Source organism: Xiphophorus hellerii, chromosome 20 (assembly GCF_003331165.1).
Source record: "Xiphophorus hellerii strain 12219 chromosome 20, Xiphophorus_hellerii-4.1, whole genome shotgun sequence".
Lineage (NCBI taxonomy): Eukaryota > Metazoa > Chordata > Actinopteri > Cyprinodontiformes > Poeciliidae > Xiphophorus > Xiphophorus hellerii.
In genome coordinates this window covers 25,044,403-25,064,849 of record NC_045691.1, presented here as the reverse complement: position 1 = coordinate 25,064,849, position 20,447 = coordinate 25,044,403, and the positions used below count along the sequence as shown (strand labels likewise).

The window sequence follows — 20,447 nt, the reverse complement described above, 5'->3', positions numbered from 1 at the left end:
ATATTAGCAAACAAAGCTCACTGTGTGTGTGTGTGTGTGTATGTGTGTGTGCGTGTGTGTGTGTGTGTTTTGTGTGAGTCATGGGTCTTTCCTGTGTTAAATTTTCCGCAACTATCTGTAAAACAATATCTATAAAAAAATATTTATGATCCTGATCATGTCGCCTCTGAAGTGATCTTGTAGTGAGGAAATAGTAAACTGCATGAGCAGGAGACATATTTGCTACATCAAACGCCTCATTATGACTTCACACTGGCATTTTAGTCAAACTTTACTACATTTTTTGATACTTTGTGTGATAGGCTAAAACAAAAGAAATATAAAGCTTTCAATTAAAAAAAAATATTTGTTAAGATTCTTTCCTTTACTGTCATCTGATAGTCTTTGTTCGAGCTTGATTTACTTTCCAAAAAGAAATGAAATTGTAAGTCTCTGTGCCAAATATTGACCACAAAATGCAAACCAAACATTTTTACATGAACAAAAGAAGTAAATAAAAACGATGCATTATTGTCATTAATCAACAGGTGTGTGTTGCACCACCATAAAAAAACAAAATGAAATCACAATTGAATCTATGGAGGCTTACTGTTACATAAAGCGCGAAAACGTCTTAAGTTCTGGAATAGTACTTGTTATCATCAGTCTCTATTTCTTTAAGTAGATTTGATTCATGTGCAGAAATCTACAAACTAAAGAGTGGGTTAATGTAACGCGCGGTGTGCATGTTCCACAGTTCGCGTATCTGCTGTTTTATTTGGAAATTGGGCCCCTGAGAGCCCCGCTTTCAATGCTCGGCTGGGTTTCATGGCGGGAAGGAGGAGCTGTCCGGGGTGCTGAAGCTTTTCCCGACGCGACCGCAGCCTGAGGACAGACAGACGGCAGAATCTGCCTCTCAGAGTTCCTTGAGGCACAATCTGCTTGTTCGGTGCGGACAGGGGTGGGGAAAAAAAAAAAAAAAAAGCTCAGACACGCGTGAACGACTCTTGATTATAATCATGACGGCTACGCGCAGACGACAATGCACGTGAGGCAGATGCTGCAGCGCATCCGCCTTCATGGCGACGATAAAGAGCATACAGTATACAAAGTATGTAATCAGATGGGATCTTTGTTGTTTGTTTGGTTGGTTTTTTTTTTATCCCCCGAGATAAACACTCGTGTGATATTTTTAGTCCTCCCGCTTAGACGTTCTCCTTCAGGAACTCGCACCCAATCTAAACAGAGGTGGACGCCGGACTGACGTCAGAGTACCAGTGATGTGACGTGTAAGCTCCCCCCCTCCTACCAACATCACGACCACAGACGCGCACTGACACCGAGCCCTGCCTTTCAGCAGTATTTCCTCTCCCACGACAAGCTGGTTCCTTCCATCTCAGGGAGCTGGTTCCATCAGGAACACCCTGAATTTAACGACTGATTCATCCATTTATGTCATTATTAGAACTGCGCAACGTTTACATCTCGCAGGGCTTTTTCCCCCCCGTTTTTTTGTGTGGAGATTATCTATATATATATATATTTTTTCTCATCTTGTTGATTTCCCTCTGACATGGAAGTGAGATGCCGTCCAGCGGTGATGTGCTGTGTTTTCGCCGTCCTCTGCGCCGCGCTGTCCCGCTCCCAGGCGCTGTCTTACGCGGACAGGCAGTACCTGAACGAGTGGGCTGTGGAGATCCCCGGCGGGCTGTCCGAAGCCGAGGCCATCGCCAAGGAGCTGGACTACCAGCTGGTCCGACAGGTAGGCGACACCCGCACCAACGCCCTGAAGCACCAGCTTTAGTTATTAATAATAATAATAATAATAATAATAATAATAATAATAATAATAATAATAATAATAACAATAATTTTATTTAATTTAATGAAAAAAGTGTGTCTTACGTAGGAGTATTTTAACGTAGGCAGAGCCAGAACAAGAAAAGTGTGTTTTTTTTGGGGGGGGGGGTTAATGAAATGTCTCATTTCACTGAGGAAAAGAATAATAATAATAAAAAATTGGGTCCGGATTTTTATTTATTTTTTATCTTGTCCATCACTCCACTTATTCTAAACACGACAAAACCGTGCTAAACCTGCTGACATTCCCTCGGTGATTTTGATTTGTGACTATACATTCCCAGTTTACCACAAGTCATGTAGAGACACAGCACAGGTGCAGAAGAAGGTGTAGTCAGATTAGACCAGCTTTCAGACATGGTAGTGGCAGCATCATGCTTTGGAATTGGTTTCTTTAGCAGAGAAATTTTAGTTTAGCAGAAAAGAAGAAAGAAGTCACGGAAGGTCTGAACTCTTTGGAGCCTGTTGCTCTGGGCATCAATCGGCGTCCTCCAAGTTATTTGCGGACAGTTTATTTTCCAAGGATTTTATATTTCCAGCGATATGTGTTAAGATTAAAACTGGGCTGAGCCTTTATGTGTCAACAGTTTGGCCGATGCAAGCTTTAAAGTCCCTGAAGATGCTGGTCTGATCTGTGTGGGTTATTTTTTTTATCTTCATTTGAAAAAAATAAAATAAATGAAAACCTGTAAAGTAACCACTGCTTATCCTGTTACAAACTGATCTACAACCATGTATTACTATATATAATATAATCAGTTGAAATAAAGAGCTAAGAAATAAAAGTGCATCACCAAATGGTTGGTTTTATGTTACCTCCAGTTGAGCAGTGTGCTTATCTGTCCACCATCTGACGCTCTCTGCAGATCGGGGCCCTGGAAAACCTCTTCCTGTTCAAACATGGCAGCCACCCTCGCAGAATGAGACGCGGCGCGGAGCACATCACCAGGCAGCTCTCAGAGGACGACCGGGTGGGTTTTTACGTCTCGGGGTCTTTCTGTGCCCGTAAACGCGCTGGAGCTCTCTCGTCTTCAGAGACCGGCAAAATCAAACCTCTTCGTTTGTCGGCGCAGGTGTTGTGGGCAGAGCAGCAGTACGAGAAGCGAAGGAGCAAGCGGGCGGCCCTGAGGGAATGCAGGGACTGCTCAGTGGACAAACTTTTTGACGACCCCATGTGGAACCAGCAGTGGTACCTGGTGAGTTGTAGTTTTGTTTTCAAGGCTTTCGAAAAACCCATTTGAGCATGTTCAGTTTTATGTCAGAGGTGTGTGGATGTTGCACATTTGTGATTGTGGTTTGAGCGGGAAAGTGTTTTGAGTGGTCATTTACTTCCTGGCTATATGACGTGTACTTTGGGTCTGTTCGCCTGCGGATTGTCTGCTCTCATCAGAGACCCGCATGCATTTTAAAGCCCTGTGAGAGCTGGATGGATCCACGCTTTGTCCCGTAGCCTCTTTTTTTATTTTACCCCTCCAGGGGGTCTTTTTGTGGGCTCTAGTGTCCCTTATATGAAAGTAGGCTGTCAGGAAAGGAGAGAGGGGAAAACATGTGGCAAATGTCGGTGGGTCCGGGAATCGAACCCGCGTCTAGAGCTCAAGGCCTCCAAACGTGGGTCGTGCTATCCCCTACGCCACCACAGCGTCCCGTAGCCTTTTAAGTAGAGATTAATGGGAACACCTCTGCATTTTTCACACGTAAAGCATCAGCTGGTTTGTGTGAATTAATTAATCCAAGTGTTGCGATGGAGAGAATAGACAGTGAATATGCTGCATATGTACACACACCGACATCAGATTGCAATATGGAGGGGCAAAAAAGAAGCATTCTGTCAGGCAGCGCCAGCCAAGAGAGCTATTTGCTTAATTGGTCACCAGGTCCCTTGTGGAGATGAGAGGGTTTGGAGAGACCGTAATCCAGTCGGATGGGGTAAGCCAGAACACAACGCATTAAATCCTTATTTAAACGCGACGTTTTGACTGTCCCAGGGCATGTAGTTAGAGGAAAGATTGCAATCAAAGCCTCTCTCATATATTCCCACCTGGCAAAAAGTTTTCTTTTTGCCCATGAGCTTTTATGACTTCTTTTAGGACAGCTGGTTGTTTTCTATTGTATTTCATTAGGGGTAAACAATAAAATTAGGCTTAAATGCAAAAACATCCAGCACATTATTGTCAGTCATTTGTCTTGAAAATCATCCTTTTCCTTCTGTGCTGCACTATTCCACGTTGTTCTAACTGGTAAAATCCCAGCTTTATAGTTTTAGTTGCAAAGTTCACACTTGATTTTTTAAAAACATTTAAATGCAAACATTTGACAAGTGTAGCATGCGTTTGTGTTCACCTCTTGGAACTTAGTGTGGCTGGATGAAGTGCCTGTGAACTTCAGCTTTCAGGTCTTATTCTCGATTGGACGTAGGTCTGGACTTTGACTGGGCCATTCCAACAGATGAACGTGCTCTGTTCTTAACCAATGGTGTTCAGCCGCAGTCTAATGTACCTGAATAACACACGACTCGATGCAAGGCATCCGCTAAACTTGATCACTTACTAAGGAGACTTTTCATCCACTTGACTGGAGTGTGTTAGAGCAGGGATGCATTTCAAAGTTGCATGAAAAGTCAGTGGCTTTCAACAACTCAAGGACTGATTTAAACCTTGGTTAATCACAATAAACCATTAATCAATTAATTGCAAGATCAATTAAAGTGAGCTTGATAATTTCCATCCTGATGGTTCATATTTTTTTGAAGGACAATTTTTATTGCAGCTACATCCAAATCCGTTTTATTTATGTTTTTTTTTTTTTTTTCTCATTTCATTTATTGTTTTTGGTTGCTACGTTTTATTTTGGATACTGAAGACATCTTCCTGTTCCAGTGTTGAGTCTTCTTTACAAAGTGAAAGTTTATTGGTGTGTGAGAGGGCATTATTATGCCATTCTCGATATATCACTTGAAAATCATCTCAAAACAGCAATATTATCATATACCACAGTGATTGCTGGGACAGTTTATCGTCCAGTATAAGATTGTTATTGTGCCAAGTCGATCTGATGACAAAAAATATTGAAAACAAATCATTTTAAAGCAGTAAAATGCCTTGCATTTTCCAAAAAACGAAAACATCAAGTTATTAATTTTCTACTGCGATTTAATGAATATTATATCCTCTGAGCTACTTTTCTGGGAATAAAGTGGCAAACAGAGGCAGAGGAGGAGCATGTTCACCGTCAGCTGTTAAGCTACAGGGAACAGATGTGCTCTGTTATTGACCGGATCACCTCACATGACCTGGATTAACGGGTCAAACAGGTGAGACCGACCAGTTACCCGAAGAGAGCAAATCCTTATTTTAGCCATTTTTGGGGCTTAAACGTCATCGAATTCTTTCCACAAATCGGACTTTAAAAAAAAAATTATTATTAGATGTGTGGACGTCTGAAAGACAGATCCGTTCTCTGGGCCTCGGCTCTTTTTTTTGCACCTGCACTAACAGAACATGAGTCATGCTTGCGGCGACCGAGAAAGCAAATTGAGATGAATCAGCTTTGCCGATGAGGGATGATGACACTAATGGGATCGGCCTCAAAGCGCCGCTTTTTGTGTTTCCACATCAAGCCGTGTCTGTGTCACCGGGGGGACCGGGTTACAACTGGATGCAAAAAAAAAAACAAACAACAACCCGGCAGCAGATTGAACAACCGAGCAGAGGCATCCCTCTGTTTTTAACATTGTGGCACAAGGCGTTTCCCCACAGAGCCGGCAAAGGAAGGATAACGAAGGAAAATGATTAGATAACACAAAGACTGAGAGGTCATAAAAGACCGCAGTGACAGCGATGCTGGCGGACCCGATGGATGCTGATACTGGAGTTAGGGTGGAGCTCTGTGATGCGATCAGAGGTGGAGCGCTGCAGCAGGGAGCGAGAGATGAAGTGTCTTTATCTATTATGAGTGGGTGACTGCATGAGCCTAATTAGGGGGTGACTCATACATGTGGCCTGAAATTCCTCTCACATGCATGGCTGCGAGGTTGTCGGTCTGTGCTAATAGTGCATCTCTTTGGGCATTTGTTGTTCACGTCATACCGTCTGTTGTAAAGCAAATCGTCCACAGCTGGAACGGATTCTTGTCCTGAGTGAAAGAGCTGCGATAGGTGAGAGGAGGGGGGAGAGGGGGAGGCAGGGAATCAAAGCGGAGGCCAATGCATCGCAGGGATGACTCATATCTGGTGAGGTGCTCTGCAGCGTAACGCACAATGTGCAGAGCTCTGTTTTTAGTCTGAGCTTCTTCCAGCTCTGAACCACAAAACTTCTCAAAACGGGAAAGACTATCGTTCAGTCACCCTCGTCTCCCTCTGATTATGTTCATGGAATCACTAAATGTGAGCTGAGCTCCCTCCAGCCCCCCGTGTCCATGTGCACCAGTGTGAGTCTTGAGCGTCAAGATGTTGTATTGAAGGACACAAAAGGCTCAATTATTTTGACCTTCCAGTCACACTCTCCCTGTGAGTGGTTGTGCAGCAGCAGGAGTGGATTCAAACTCCTGCAAAGAAAAAAGGCTGACAGCCCAGTGATGAATGTCTGTAAAGGTCAGCAGACTCAGCGGGGCGGAGGGAGGAGAAGTTCATTATGATAATTCCTGAAAAGCCTTGTTCAGGTGAAGCGGTCAGAAAGAGATAAGAAGGGTTTTGTTTTTTTGTTTTTTAAATAATAATTATTAATTAAAGTTTTTCTTTTTCTGTCCTCCACATCCAGCAAGACACGCGGTCGTCGTCCTCGCTGCCGAAGCTGGACCTGCACGTGATCCCCGTCTGGCAGAAGGGCATCACGGGGAAGGGAGTGGTCATCACCGTCCTCGACGACGGACTGGAGTGGAACCACACAGACATCTATGCCAACTACGTAAGACACCGTTTCCATGGAGACAGCCTCCGTCGTCTGGGCCTGCCGTTGCCGTGGCGACGCGCGCCGGCGACACCTCGCGAGGCGTTTCGCAGAGGCAGTGATGAGCCTCTGCTGACGCCTGTCAGCTCAGGGGCCTCCAGGCTTTTTGAATTTGTAACTGCTGAGTTTTAAAACGCATGTCTTTGTTTGTTTTTTTTCTTGCATCTGCAAGGCCTCTCTGACTCTTTTATTTATTTATTTATTTATTTCACAAAAAAAATTCCAATCAACAGTGTGATATGGTATGAAAGCAGCGCTTACAGGAGCCATGCACACAGCAAAGAAAAGGAAAGGAGAGCAGAGAGCGAAGATGAGGAATGATGTATGACAACAGCTCCTAATGCGATTAGGCTCAGGCTTATTAATCCAGAGATCAATCAGGCAGAATGTTTATTCATAATAATCAGGGCAAATTTTCAGCATTCATTTGCATAATTTATATTCATTAAAATGACAATCACAGACATCTGATTTCATTGGATATGGAAACTGTTACTGTGAACCAGAGGCAACAGGATGACAGTGAAACTCTTTATTTCATTGTTTTATGAGACTGACAAACAGGAAATAAACGCAGGTTGAGGAAGACCAGGCAGCCTGTCAATTCATGACAAAGTTGTCTGTCAAAAACAATTACAGAATTATTATATTCTGCATCGGATTCTTCTTTGCATGAAAAAATTCACCCTGCTCCCTTTTATTTTTTTTAAAGGATCCGGCAGCCAGCTACGATTTCAACGACAACGATCCAGATCCTTTCCCCAGATACGACTCCACCAATGAAAACAAGTAAGTCCAGATTATACTCTTAACCACTCTCAACTTTTTAGTCTCAGACTGAGTTAAGATGGGTTAAACAATTCAATTGTATGTGTTTATGTCTTCATTGCTTCACTCATTTATTCATTTATTTCTATTTTGGATGTTTGTGGTTTTACGATGCGAAGCACTGTGAACTGCCATGTTGCTGAAATGTGCTATACAAGTAAAATTTGTTATGATTTTTTTATTTATTTGGGTAAATCTTCCATAAAGAGACTATTTACGGAAGATATACTTATTTTAGCTATTTGTTTATTTGGTAAAAACCAAACCTTTCTTTGAGGAAATGAAGATATTTGTGGTTTACGCTTTTCCTTTTAGGCATGGCACCAGGTGTGCAGGGGAGATTGCAATGCAGGCTGACAACAACAAATGTGGCGTCGGAGTGGCGTACAACTCCAAGGTTGGAGGTGAGAGCTTTTGATTTGAGCTAAATGTGAGCTTCAGCTTCACCACCTCTTAACGCTGTGTGTGTTTTGTCTTATCTGTTGTTTGTTTTTATAAGCGGCAGTGTTTGCTTTTGAAATTAAAGATGTAACGCGAGTATTTTAGATTTTGTCTCCCCTTTGACTTCCTCTGAACTCTCCACTTGACCCCGATCATCCGAACCTTTTCCTTCACACCACATGGCTGCTTTCATGTCAGAATCTTACTTCTCTGGAGAGCCTCAGATAATGTAGCCAAAAATGTGTGTTGAACTTTAATGTTTCTGTTTGGGTTTTTTTTTTACCCTCAGGAATTCGCATGCTGGATGGGATTGTGACGGATGCCATCGAGGCGAGCTCCATTGGGTTCAACCCCAACCATGTGGACATCTACAGCGCCAGCTGGGGGCCCAACGACGACGGCAAGACCGTGGAGGGTCCTGGCCGCCTGGCCCAGAAAGCATTTGAATACGGTATTCAGCAGGTATAGAAAACATAACACAGACACCATTTTGTACTAGAAAATTATACATGCACCCTCAGAACTTCTGACATTTTTTGACATCGCTGCATCAATACTTTTAGCTGTAACTGCACCAAAGTTTTGGTCTAGAATTGACTCAGGGGTAATGAATACAAATGCATGTTACACATATTTATTTTATTTTATTTTTTTAAAATCTTTGCTTCAGAATTCAGAGTAACGTTGTGCAAATAATTCCCTAAATCACTCTGACATTTGTAGATGTAACATGTCAAAACGGTTACAAATTCAGGGAGTATGAATACTTCTGCAAACTATATTTAGCTGGTGGGGTCTGCTAACAGGAGCAATTATATGCAGCAGCGGTGAGAGTCAAATGGATCAGGATCAATAGAAACCGTGCAGTGAGCTGCTAAGTGTGAAGATTTTAATGACAAAAACGTTGTAAACGTTGCACTGATGCTAATTGAACTCTTTCTTAGAAACATCAAACTACATCCTAAGCTGTCACTTTTTAAAAATCTTTCATATAAAATAACTTTTTTAATGCATTTTAAACATAGTTTAGGATCAGCTTTAGATTCTAGCCAGCAGGAGATTATCTGATTCAGACATCCCAGTATCCTCCTTTCGCTCTCTGTTTCGTCTTGTGTAGGGTCGCAATGGGAAAGGCTCCATCTTTGTCTGGGCATCGGGTAATGGAGGTCGCCAGGGCGATAACTGTGACTGCGACGGCTACACAGACAGCATCTACACCATCTCAATCAGCAGCGCCTCCCAGCAGGGCCTGTCCCCGTGGTACGCCGAGAAGTGCTCCTCCACTCTGGCTACGGCGTACAGCAGCGGAGACTACACCGACCAGAGGATTGTAAGTACAGAGAGAGAGAGAGAGAGAGCTCATCTACTTCAGGACTTTCTTCATCGAGCCTTCTTTGTTGTTGTTCAGACCAGCTCCGATCTTCACGACGACTGCACTCAGACTCACACTGGAACCTCGGCTTCCGCCCCACTGGCTGCTGGGATTTTTGCCCTCGCACTGGAGCAAAAGTATGAGACTCTGCAAGTCACTTAGCAAATCAAAGCTTTGTTTTGCGCGTTTCAATACATGCTCACTGGTCTGCTTGTTTTGTGTTGCCTCAGTCCGGATCTCACGTGGAGGGACCTGCAGCACATTGTGGTGTGGACCTCGGAGTTCGACCCGCTGGCCAATAACCCGGGCTGGAAGAGGAACGGAGCGGGGCTGATGGTGAACAGCCGCTTCGGATTCGGGCTTCTCAACGCCAAAGCACTGGTGGACCTCGCAGACCCAGCCGTGTGGAAACACATGCCGGAGAAGAAGCAGTGCATCGTCAGAGACGACGCTTTTCAGCCAAGGTACAGGGAACATTTTGAGGCAGAGATAATACATTTTGCTGCATAATCCAGCATAGGAGAGCGCTAGAGTAAAAAAAAAAAAAAGTTTATGTTGATTCTTCACTTTATGCTGGATTAGCAGTCTCGGTATCCCCAACACACATGTTCTGATTACCTTGCGTTGCCCCTGTTTAATCCGAAAGATTTGCCTCTCCATTTCCTCTGCTCTGCTCAGCAGTCTGGACGGCCCCTCTGGCTTCATGCCAGCTCAAACGCATAAATCCTTTCATTCATGTCTGGGAGGGATTGGGATTAGTTGCTTTTTGCAAATGAATGACCAAATGCTGCTAAATCTGCAGACGCATATTGTGTGCACTTGGGACTGCCGCTAAACACGTAACATGGCGGCATGTAACGAGTGCAACTAGGACTTACATACACTGACCAGGTGTCAAGTCTTGACCAGCGTGTGTAGCCTGACTAGTGTGGAGCTTTGCGAGATCAAGAGGATGATGAGCAGGTCTGTGAAAATGTTGGATAAAGTTGTGAGGTAGCAAAAAGAAACTTTCTAGTGTATCACTTTAAATGTGATACAGTCACCAATTGAAAGAAATTTATTATAATTTAATATCTAGGTGAAAAATAGGAGAATTTCCTTTGTGGGCAATACAAATAAAAAAAAATATATATATATACAAGATTACCGTACTAAACAAGCCGGTTAAAAGATGATTGTTACTCCTCTAAATTTAAACATAATAATGCATGCTTTTAATAATTGTCCTTCTTTAATAATAGAAATGTCCTGAGCCAGGGGCCATGTGACATCCTTGGGTTTGTCGCGAAGGGTTTGTTGACGTCGCAGCCGCAGCTAATTCTATGCGTTCCGCAGGGAGCTGAAGGCGGCGGGAGAGATCACCATAGAGATTCCAACCAAAGCCTGCGAGGGCCAGGAGAACGCCATCCACTCCCTGGAGCACGTGCAGGTGGAGGCCAGCATTGAATACACCCGGAGAGGAGACCTGCACATCACGCTTACCTCCCCCGCAGGTCAGAGATGTGCAAACATGAACACAAGGATGTGTGGCAAACAATAAACCCAGATGTAGTTGTAAACAGTTCGCTCCTTTGGGCATTGCCTCAGGTACAACCACCGTGCTTCTGGCCGAGAGAGAAAGAGACACGTCATCCAACGGCTTCAAAAACTGGGACTTTATGTCGGTGCACACCTGGGGAGAAGACCCTGCTGGTACTTGGACATTGAAGATCACAGATACTGTGAGGGTTTTTTTCATTTTACAAATCAGTACATAATATTGCTTGTTTTGTAGATGTATTGAGTATCTCCTATTGCCTTTTAAGCCCTCGTATTCTTTTACGCAGTCGGGGCGAATGGAGAACAAGGGGCGGATCTTGAACTGGAAGCTGATACTCCACGGAACATCGGAAAAGCCGGAACACATGAAGAAACCTCGAGTCTACATTCCTTACAACGCCGTTCAGAATGACCGGCGTGGGGTGGAGCACATGGATGACATGATGGAGGTGAGCCTCGAACTTTTTCTGATGTCGTCGAACAGCCAAAAACTTTAAGGCGTTTTCATTGGGATTTGAGTGGAGCTACATTTTGCTGCAATTACAGCTTTAGGTCTTCAGTAATACGTCTTTGCCGCCTTTGGACGTGCAGAGAAGTTTTTTTCCCTCCCAATCTTCTTTGCAAATTCAGCCACAGTTAGACTTGCTGGAGAGCAGCTGCCTGTCAAACATTCATTTCCAAGATCCCTCCTTAGATTTAGGTCAGAATAATGAGTGCACCATTTTAACACATAAAAGTACCTTAACTAAACTGCTGAATTGTAGCTCATGCTGTACTCTTAGAATTGCTACTCTTATAGGTTTTCTTCAGCCTATAAGCTTTTAAAGAGCTTCTGGAAAAATATTCACCTCCTTCACTTTCTTCACTTTTTTTCCCATGTTACAGCCTTTTTTCAAATTGTATTAAAATAGCTACAAAATTTTACACAGAAATACCCAACTGCGACAACAATGGCAGAAATGTGTGGAGATATTTGTAAAATCACATTTATGTAAGTAATGTCTATTTATATATTTATACAGAGAGGTTTTTGGTATGTGTAGCCTGACAAATGGCAGCAACGGTATTTTCAAGGCTGGAACCGAGAAAGATAAGACGCAAAACTCGGCCGCAGGCTCAAAGCTCGCTGGTCCTGGTGCCGTCTCAGATTAAGACTCATTTCTCGGCTTCTCCGTCCAATCCTTAAAGATGAGATAAATTTTTGTCTTACAAGCTATCACATCAGTTCTGCTAAAGCCAAATGAAACACAACGCAACCCGCACGCACATTCTGAGGATTATCTCTGTTTGTTTTTTCTTTTTCTTACAATCTGCGTCATGACCAAATGCCGTGTCTTCTTCGTGTCTTGTTGGTGACACAGGAGCCCACGCAGCCCCGCCCCCCTCAGAAGACCGGGGCTGCAGAAGCCTCTCCTTCAGTCTCAGAGAAGGAGCCCAAAAGCCCCTCAAGCGGCTCCACACGCCGCCCTTCCCTGGCCCTGCTACGTCTCCTTCAGACGGCTTTCAAACAACAGGCCACCGCATCGCAGCGTCCCCGGGCCACAGCGAGGCCCCTCTCTGCCCGGAGGAAGCAGCAAAGCCGGGCTTTTCTCCCTCTTCCTACGAAACTCCCAGCTCATAAGTTGTACCAGGCTCTGGACTTGATCAACAAGTTTAGCGGGCCGGGGGACAGCCTCTACAGTGACTACAGCGACGGCTTCTACAACATCAAGCCGTACAAGCACAGAAACGACCGGCTGCTGCAGGCCCTGTTTGAAATGCTGGATGACGAGTAGAAGCCAGGGAGGCGCAAGACGCAGGGGGAGAGGAGAGGAGAGGAGAGGAGAGGAGAGGAGAGGAGAGGAGAGGAGAGGAGAGGAGAGGAGAGGAGAGGAGAGGAGAGGAGAGGAGAGGAGAGGAGAGGAGAGGAGAGGAGAGGAGAGGAGAGGAGAGGAGAGGAGAGGAGAGGAGAGGAGAGGAGAGGAGAGGAGAGGAGAGGAGAGGAGAGGCTAGGCTGTTGGATTGGGAGCGGAGGAACAAGACAAAGAGATGAAAGAAGGCAGCCGGATGTCAAAACCTCTAAAGGGAACCTTGAGATGAGAAATACCCAAAATGCTGCATTTCTGATTATCTACTTCTAATCCATAACTGTCTGTAGATCCGTTCTTTCATCCAGTCCTTTAGAGCAGTAAACTCTTTATTTCCAACATGGACTTGTTTGGAGCCTGCGTGCTGTAAAGTACAGTATATCCTCATGTGGAGCATCTAAATGCATTTAACCAGAAAACAAAGGGATGTAGGAAGTTTCGGTGGCCTTGGCTCTCTTCTCTTTACTGCCTGCTTAAGCATGCCACCGTTAGAATATAAGTTTTGCAGTAGTATCTATTTCTATATTGTCATCCGGAAACAATGATTGTAATATGGTTTGAAAGCCCTTTTAAGCAAATCCCATCTATATGTAGTTATTCCTGATGCTCTGAGCTACTGTAATAACTTTTTTTCTTTACCTCTGAGTAAAGGTTTATTCTATAAAGCTGAAAGGAAGTTAGATAAATCTGAAAAATTCCAGAAACAAATTGCAAAATGCTAAATTGATACTCTCTTTAAATTATTTTGAAAATGTTGGCTTTCGATCTGTTCTCAGGGTGTCAACAAAGCAACACAATAGTAGCTTTATTTTCTATATACTTACAAGTATTATGAGAAATAAATGTTATTTAGAAAAATTATTTGCTATCTAAGTAAGCAAATACAAATGTTTTAACTTGCAAATCAATAAGGATAAACAAATGTAAAAAAAAAATAAAAAAGGAATTTAAAAATCACAAAAAGCTAAGCAAATACCCCAGCAGTTTATTTTTATTTTTTTTTGAGTGCAATGCTGCATTAAATAAATTATTTTTCTATAGATGATTTAAGCCTGTGAAATAAGTTTAATAAGACATCAGAACCTTTTAAAAATGTATTTCTTTGTGGTTTCCGGTCACACAGTTTGTGGCTGCAAAGTCTGTATGGTTATAAATATGTATAACTACAAACACTGCCAAAAATGTTGCTGTCGAAAAGCTTCGCAAAAGGAAGAAAAAAAATTGTTTTCCAGCTTATGTACCAGTGGGGGGGGGAAAGAAAAATCTTCACCTGGCCCAAACCTCTGTAGAATAGGGGCTGAATCCTGCAGCATCAAAGCACATTCCTGTTGAACGCCTTAATTTCTGCTATGATTACTGGGCACATTTAATCTCCGTTTAATGTTGATCAGTTTTGCTGGATTTAGCATTTAGTGTTTGTGACATGAATCCTTCTGGAAGCCGTCACGGGGAGTCTCTGCTCTCTGCCTCGGGTCGCCGCCTCAGCAAAGTGACCCGTTTGGTTAAAAGCTTTTCGTGCTCCAACTTACCTTTCCTTCAGAGCAGCCCGTGCTGCTTTCTTAAACACTTCTGTTGACAGGTTTTTCAGTCAAACGCCGTTTACACAAGTTAACGTTACGTTGCCATTTCTGTGTGGATGTATAAAAAAAAATAATAATCTGAAATTTATCGAATAAACTGCAAAGTGACACCTTGAGTCTGAGGTGATTTTGTCGGGATGCGGAGAGGTTTTCTTTTTTTTTTTTTTAGGGACATTATTACCTGTGACCACAGTAAAAACCTTGTGTGGTTCTGTGAGTGAAAATGTCAATAAATACAGAAAATATGAGTTTTTTGCTATATTTTCAAAAACCCTTCCAATAATTTCTCTCTTTCAGCTATAAAAATTTCAACTGCACACTTACTTTTTGTAAAGGTTTTGTTGGCTCTAGTGGCCTTTATTTGAAAGTAGTTAGACAGGAAAGAGGGGGAAGACATGCGGCAAATGTCGCCTGGCCGGGAATTGAACCAGCGACCACCGCCACAAGGATTATGGCCTAAATATATGGGCCCTGTTTTGCCCCTGGGCCACCACAGCACCCCAACTGCACACTTATTTTGCTCAACATAATTACTTTTTTCTGCCAGGAATTCAAGTAATGCCATAGTTGTTTATCTGTTTATTCTAAAATAGTACTGACTTCCTATTGATATGTTATGATTATTTGCGATTGTGTAGTCTGGCAATTACCTGTTTTTATTTTCTTTTTGTTATTTTTGAGTCAATCATGTTTCGTCTCCTTTCACAAATTTTTCAAAATAGCTTCCTTGAATTTTGTCCCGGTTTTCCTGACAGAGCTGCTGTGACTGAGTCGGGTTTGAATGACAGCCTTGTTCCCACACAGATCACCTCTGCTGACAAAACAACACACAGTCACCAATCCAGAAAATAGTAACAAACATTTTGTCAATACTCATGTTATACGTTGGTCAATGTTTCATTTACTGTCCAAAAGCGACTCTAACCAGATGGGGGCTTTAGTCTTGATTTAAAGGAACTCATGTTTGAGCTGTTTTGCAGTTTTCTTCAGTTTCAGATTTGTGGTGTGTAGAAGCTGAATGCTGCTTCTCCATGTTTGGTTCCGGTTCTGGTTCTGGTTCTGGGACTGCAGAACAAGCCAGAACAAGAAAACCTGACGCCTTTCAAAAAGTAAGGCCTAAACGAGGCTGAATATGTAGAGCGACGAAGCTCCATATTTTCACAGTGAATCGGTTTTAGCATACTTACTGTGCCATCTGCTGGTCTGATTTTGCTCAAACGTCCTCTCATGTTTTCCATGCAGTCGTGTGTCTATTTCCAACTAAATATCTCCACCTCGTGGACAAAACAAATCCAACGTCAGTACTAAATTCAACTGTAAATAAAGCAAGTAAAACCCAGACATTTAGTGATTCTCTCTGAGCTTCTACCCCCAGTGTGGGAAGGAAGCTAAATTGTTTATCTCTGCTGTTTCTTGATTGTGTGTACATTTTCAGCAGTTGCACTTCCCTGGTTTTGTTTCCCTCAACTCCTCCCCACACATCTGGCTGTCTGGATTTTGCTCCTAGAGTCAAAGCTGCAGAAAAAAAAAACAACAAAAAAAAAATGTAAAGAGGAATGTGAGAGGGTGGGGGTGTGGGGGGAGCTGCTGGAAAGAAGATTCAGTATGAACAGCAAGAGGAGAGGAAAATAATCTGAAAGCCATGAGGAGGAGAGAGAATCTGAAGCTTTGGAAAACCAGTGGCCAAACACCGTGGTTTTAATGGCAAACGCTCAGGAAGAGGCTGGCTGAGCTACCCAGAGAAATAAACACAATGGGCAGAAATAGTTTCCTGCACTGTTAGATTAGATTAGGTTTTGAGAGTTTAAACCAACGACCGATAGCAGTATGGCACTTTTCCTGTTCTGCAAGTCTCCTGCAGGTTAGTAGACTCTCCAGGGGCAATGCGCAGTCTCTTTCTTTGGTCATTTTTTTTGTTCTCCTAATTTATTTACCATTGGCAGCTGCGTATGTGTGTCGCATGTGGGTTAAAGTTGCCTTTGTTCTGAAAGTTGTAGCTGAAATCCATTTCAGAAATTCGTCAAGTAAAACGGAAAAAGCCCACGGGACTTGCATGCCTTCAAAGATGTTTGACATCTAACTGTCTCATTTGTTTTCTATTTTTTGCCTAAAGTATCACATGAGGTCTTGCAGATTACATGCTTTTATTCATCTAAATGTCATTTTTTATCTTCTTATTTTCCTCCCTCCAAGTCAAAACAGACAACTACAGCAGAAAACTTTAGGTTTCAAACTGCAGCAAAAAACAATAGTGTGGTAAAGTAGTTGCCCCCTTACAGATTTCTTTTCTTTAATGCTTTTATTTGACCACACTTAAACATTTTAGAGCATGAAACAAATCTGAGTATCAGACAAAAATCACATGATGAAATACAAAAAGCAAAAAGGTTTTTAATTAAATGAAAAAAAGCAACTTATCTGGTTGTGAGGAAAAGAAAGTTGTTACCTATTAACCCATAACCACAGCTGATCAACATAGGATTAAAAACAATACTTAAATGGGGGTATTATGTAAAATCAACTTCTTGAGCTTTACATCATGTTCTAATGTTATTCCATCACCAAAAACATACCTGGTGTGTTGCTTTGATTCTTTCATGCATGTTTGAGAAATCCTTTAATCTCCTGTGGCAACCATTTGTGATGCCTAAACGTTTGCTCTCTCCAAGCATCGCCTATTTCCACAAAGCTCCGCCGTGCAGTCACCACAGAGCAACTCGTCAACTCCTACAGACTAGCAGCAGCAGCAGAAATCCTCAAACATGGTGGAACTGAACATCTGCTGAGCTCATCATACTAACTACTTTGCAGTCCAACTCTCGTAATAATAATGGTTGTAGGCAGCATAGTGGAGGAGCATTGTTGTGATGACTTGTTGCAAGAGGAATATCAGAAAGAGCAGGAGCTTCTTAAAGCCATAGAGGGCTAATTTCAAGATGTCAAATTGCAAAGTCAAATTGCTTTTGAGTTATGTTTGATAAATTCAGGATTTTTATAGCAACTGAAGGTAACATAGTTACTTGATTATGCTATGAGATGACACTAAGTGCCTGGAAAATATCGACCCTGTAACCAGAACCTACCTGACAACATGAAGTTGACTAAATTATCTAAAAAAAAAAAAAAAAAAAACTAAACGAAAACATCATGTCCCAATTTCCAGAAATTTAAGAACAGATCAGAAAGAAAGTCTAAAGAAAATGTTGAAGGAGAAGATCAGGTCAGGACTTAAACTCAAGCACCCTAAGGTAGCAAGTCCACCTCTGGATGGATCAAAATAAATTTACTTTTAGGAGTGGCCTCATCCACGTCTGACGTTGAAATAAATTCCGTTGCTGTAGCTGACCTTTAACAGGCTGTTCATGTTTAAAACCCCTTAGGTTGAGTGAATTAATGTAATCCTGCACAGAGGAGTGGAAAAACATTTCTTCACAGGGAAGTAAAAAGCTTGAGCAGATTAAATAATTTTAATTTTATATGTTTGCCCAGGTTATCTTTGTCTTCATTTTAAAAATGTTTAAGTTGCATAAAAACAGCTAACATGGAAGAAATCTCAAAGAAGGTGAAAAAAAAACCCATCACTGCACTAGAGTGGATGAGGACAAGTTGCCGCTGTTTCACTGTGCACTGTGTGTTTGTCGTCATGCAGGCCCAGTCAGAATGAACAGAATACAGCTCCTTCTGTGCTGTTTTCTACTGTCTATTATCATATGTAAGTATACAGAGCAATATGTTCTTTCACTTTGTATCAGGACAATGCATGCACACCGAAAAATGTGCTGAACAGACCTACTTGGACCTTAGATGAGTTGTGGGCCAAATAGTTATATCAGTTGCTTCTGATCATTTTTATACAGGTAATTTCTGTATTTTGCTACATTTCTAGCAGAGTTTTAAACTTATCTGTCTCAGTGTTGACTTTAGGAATCAGTTAAATATTAATAGGCGTGATTACTTTCCATATCCAAGTACAGTATGGTTTTTGTTCTTAAATGACAACTTTTTGTCTCTCTAGACTTCTTTAATGGACGTAGAGCTGCTGCCAGTTTGGAGTCAGCCCATCCCTTGTCTCAGGTGTTGGGAATGAAGGATGGAATGATACTGAAAGACATGTCTTCAGTGAAGACAGTGGACTCAAAAACTCCACAGGAGACATCGTGGGGAGCCCCTATGGTTTGGGGTGACAGCCACAATTCGGTGTGGCGCAGGGCAAAACTCTCAGAACGAGGAATTCGCGTAGGCCTGTTGGCCCTTGTGGTGGGAACTTACGCCCGGTTTGTCCGTCATTTCCTCTACTCAGCCGAAAACCACTTTCTCCCTGGTCAGATGGTCACGTATTACATTCTTACAGACAACCCCCGCACTCTGGATCCTCCGGTTGAACTGGGCCCTGGACGACAGATGAAGATGCTTCCGGCCGCTGAGCTGCCTGGCTGGGACAGGTTGGCTTACCGTCGCATGGTGCTGTTCGCCGAAGCCATCTGGGGGACCATTGGCAAAGAGGTCGACTACATCTTCTGCGCTGACATTGACCAGGAGTTTGTGGGCCCAGTAGGGGAAGAAATCCTTGGGGATCTGGTGGCTACGCTACACCCAGAGTTTTTTGAAATGCCACGAAACAATTTCCCTTACGAAGACCAAGAAGAGTCATCCGCTTGCGTAGAGGAGGACGAGGGAGAATACTATTATACATCAGAGTTTTATGGCGGGGTGGTTTCTCAGATGCGCAGACTTGCTCGGGAGTGTTCTCTGCTTATACTTCAGGACCAGGCGAACAACATGATGGCCAAAGGACTGGAGGAAAGCTACTTAAACCGCTACCTGATCGACCACAGACCTACCTGTGTGCTCTCACCAGAGTACAGCTGGTGGGATTCGCCCCTTACTGCCCATGTGCCTAAAAAAAGACTGGTCTCATTGGGAAGGCAGTGTGAGGCTTATGACATAGAGAAGAGAGAACTACAGAGGTGTTGAAATTTAAAAAAAAGGAAAGACAAGAGAGTAATGCAATTTGCACTCATTTATGTACACAGTGGTGTGCAAAGTATTCATGCCCTTTGCGCGTTTTCAAATCAGAACAAACTCCAGTGTGTTTTATTGGTCTCCATTAGGGGAATTTCCAAGAGGTTTGATCTAAACCACTCCGTTGTAGCTTTGGCTGTAACTGTAATGTCGTTGCCATGGTGTAAGGTGAACATCCATGCCACTCTCAAGTCTGCTCTCTTATAAGTTTTCTTCCAGTATTCTCCTGTCTTTAGATCCATCCATTATCTTTGACAGGCTACCCTTTCTCTCATAAAGAAAAGCATCCCCACACCATAATTCCGCCTCCACCATGTTTCAGTGGTGCGTCCAAGTTGAACTCCAATGTTAGTTTTCCATTATACATGGTGTTTTGCAACTTTTTCCAGGTAACTGATGTGTCCCTGGCACATGGTGGTGCCAAACTGCAAATGGGATTTCTTCAGCACTCTAGACTTCTTCTTGCCTCTCTTCCATGAAGGAGTGGATAACTAACAGTTGTCCTGTCAACAGATACTCCTACCTAAGATGTTAATCTGCACCGTCTCCATGGCTGCTTCTCCTATTGATGCTGTGTCATGCGTATCAGTTAAAAATCTCCTAAACTTCATCACTGACCTGTCTTTTGTTTTCCTTGGTCTTCATGATGCTATTTACTCACGGATTTACTTCAACAAACCACCAAGGTCTCCACCAAAGAGCTGGATTATATATACTGAAATTAATTCCGCTACAGTTGTGGTTGTAATGTGCTAAAATGTGAAGGACGAGGAAAGAAAACATCAGTACTTTTGCAAGGCACGTTTTCCATGAAGGTGGAAAACGTGGCATTTCACAAGACAACTGAAAAAAATCAATGTAATGAGAATGCAAATAATAAAAAATCTCCATAAAAGATTCCTTTTATTTTTATGGTCTGTTTTGTGAGATAACAAATGGGTCAAGCAATCGTGCTAGAGCTAGCTGCACAACCTGCACTGAATTAAAGGTCCATTGGTGTCAATAGCGCCTTTGCATGGACACTCTCTCTTCCCCC

General features: G+C 42.7%; 2 protein-coding genes across 2 annotated transcripts; both read left to right on the top strand.

The window, feature by feature from the left end:
* The first annotated feature begins 1,297 nt into the window (after window positions 1–1,297).
* pcsk1 (proprotein convertase subtilisin/kexin type 1) lies at window positions 1,298–12,821 on the top strand. The gene is made up of 14 exons (XM_032549737.1): window positions 1,298–1,741; window positions 2,706–2,810; window positions 2,913–3,035; window positions 6,594–6,740; window positions 7,495–7,571; window positions 7,926–8,014; window positions 8,341–8,513; window positions 9,169–9,381; window positions 9,460–9,560; window positions 9,654–9,887; window positions 10,759–10,916; window positions 11,011–11,144; window positions 11,250–11,411; window positions 12,324–12,821. The coding sequence occupies exons 1-14, from the start codon at window positions 1,553–1,555 to the stop codon at window positions 12,735–12,737; spliced, it is 2,319 nt and encodes a 772-aa protein (XP_032405628.1). The 5' UTR covers window positions 1,298–1,552; the 3' UTR covers window positions 12,738–12,821.
* Window positions 12,822–15,997: 3,176 nt separating this feature from the next.
* Window positions 15,998–20,021, top strand: LOC116710598 (globoside alpha-1,3-N-acetylgalactosaminyltransferase 1-like). Its single transcript, XM_032549738.1, has 3 exons — window positions 15,998–16,250; window positions 18,039–18,101; window positions 18,405–20,021. The coding sequence occupies exons 1-3, from the start codon at window positions 16,217–16,219 to the stop codon at window positions 19,361–19,363; spliced, it is 1,056 nt and encodes a 351-aa protein (XP_032405629.1). The 5' UTR covers window positions 15,998–16,216; the 3' UTR covers window positions 19,364–20,021.
* Window positions 20,022–20,447: the final 426 nt, after the last annotated feature.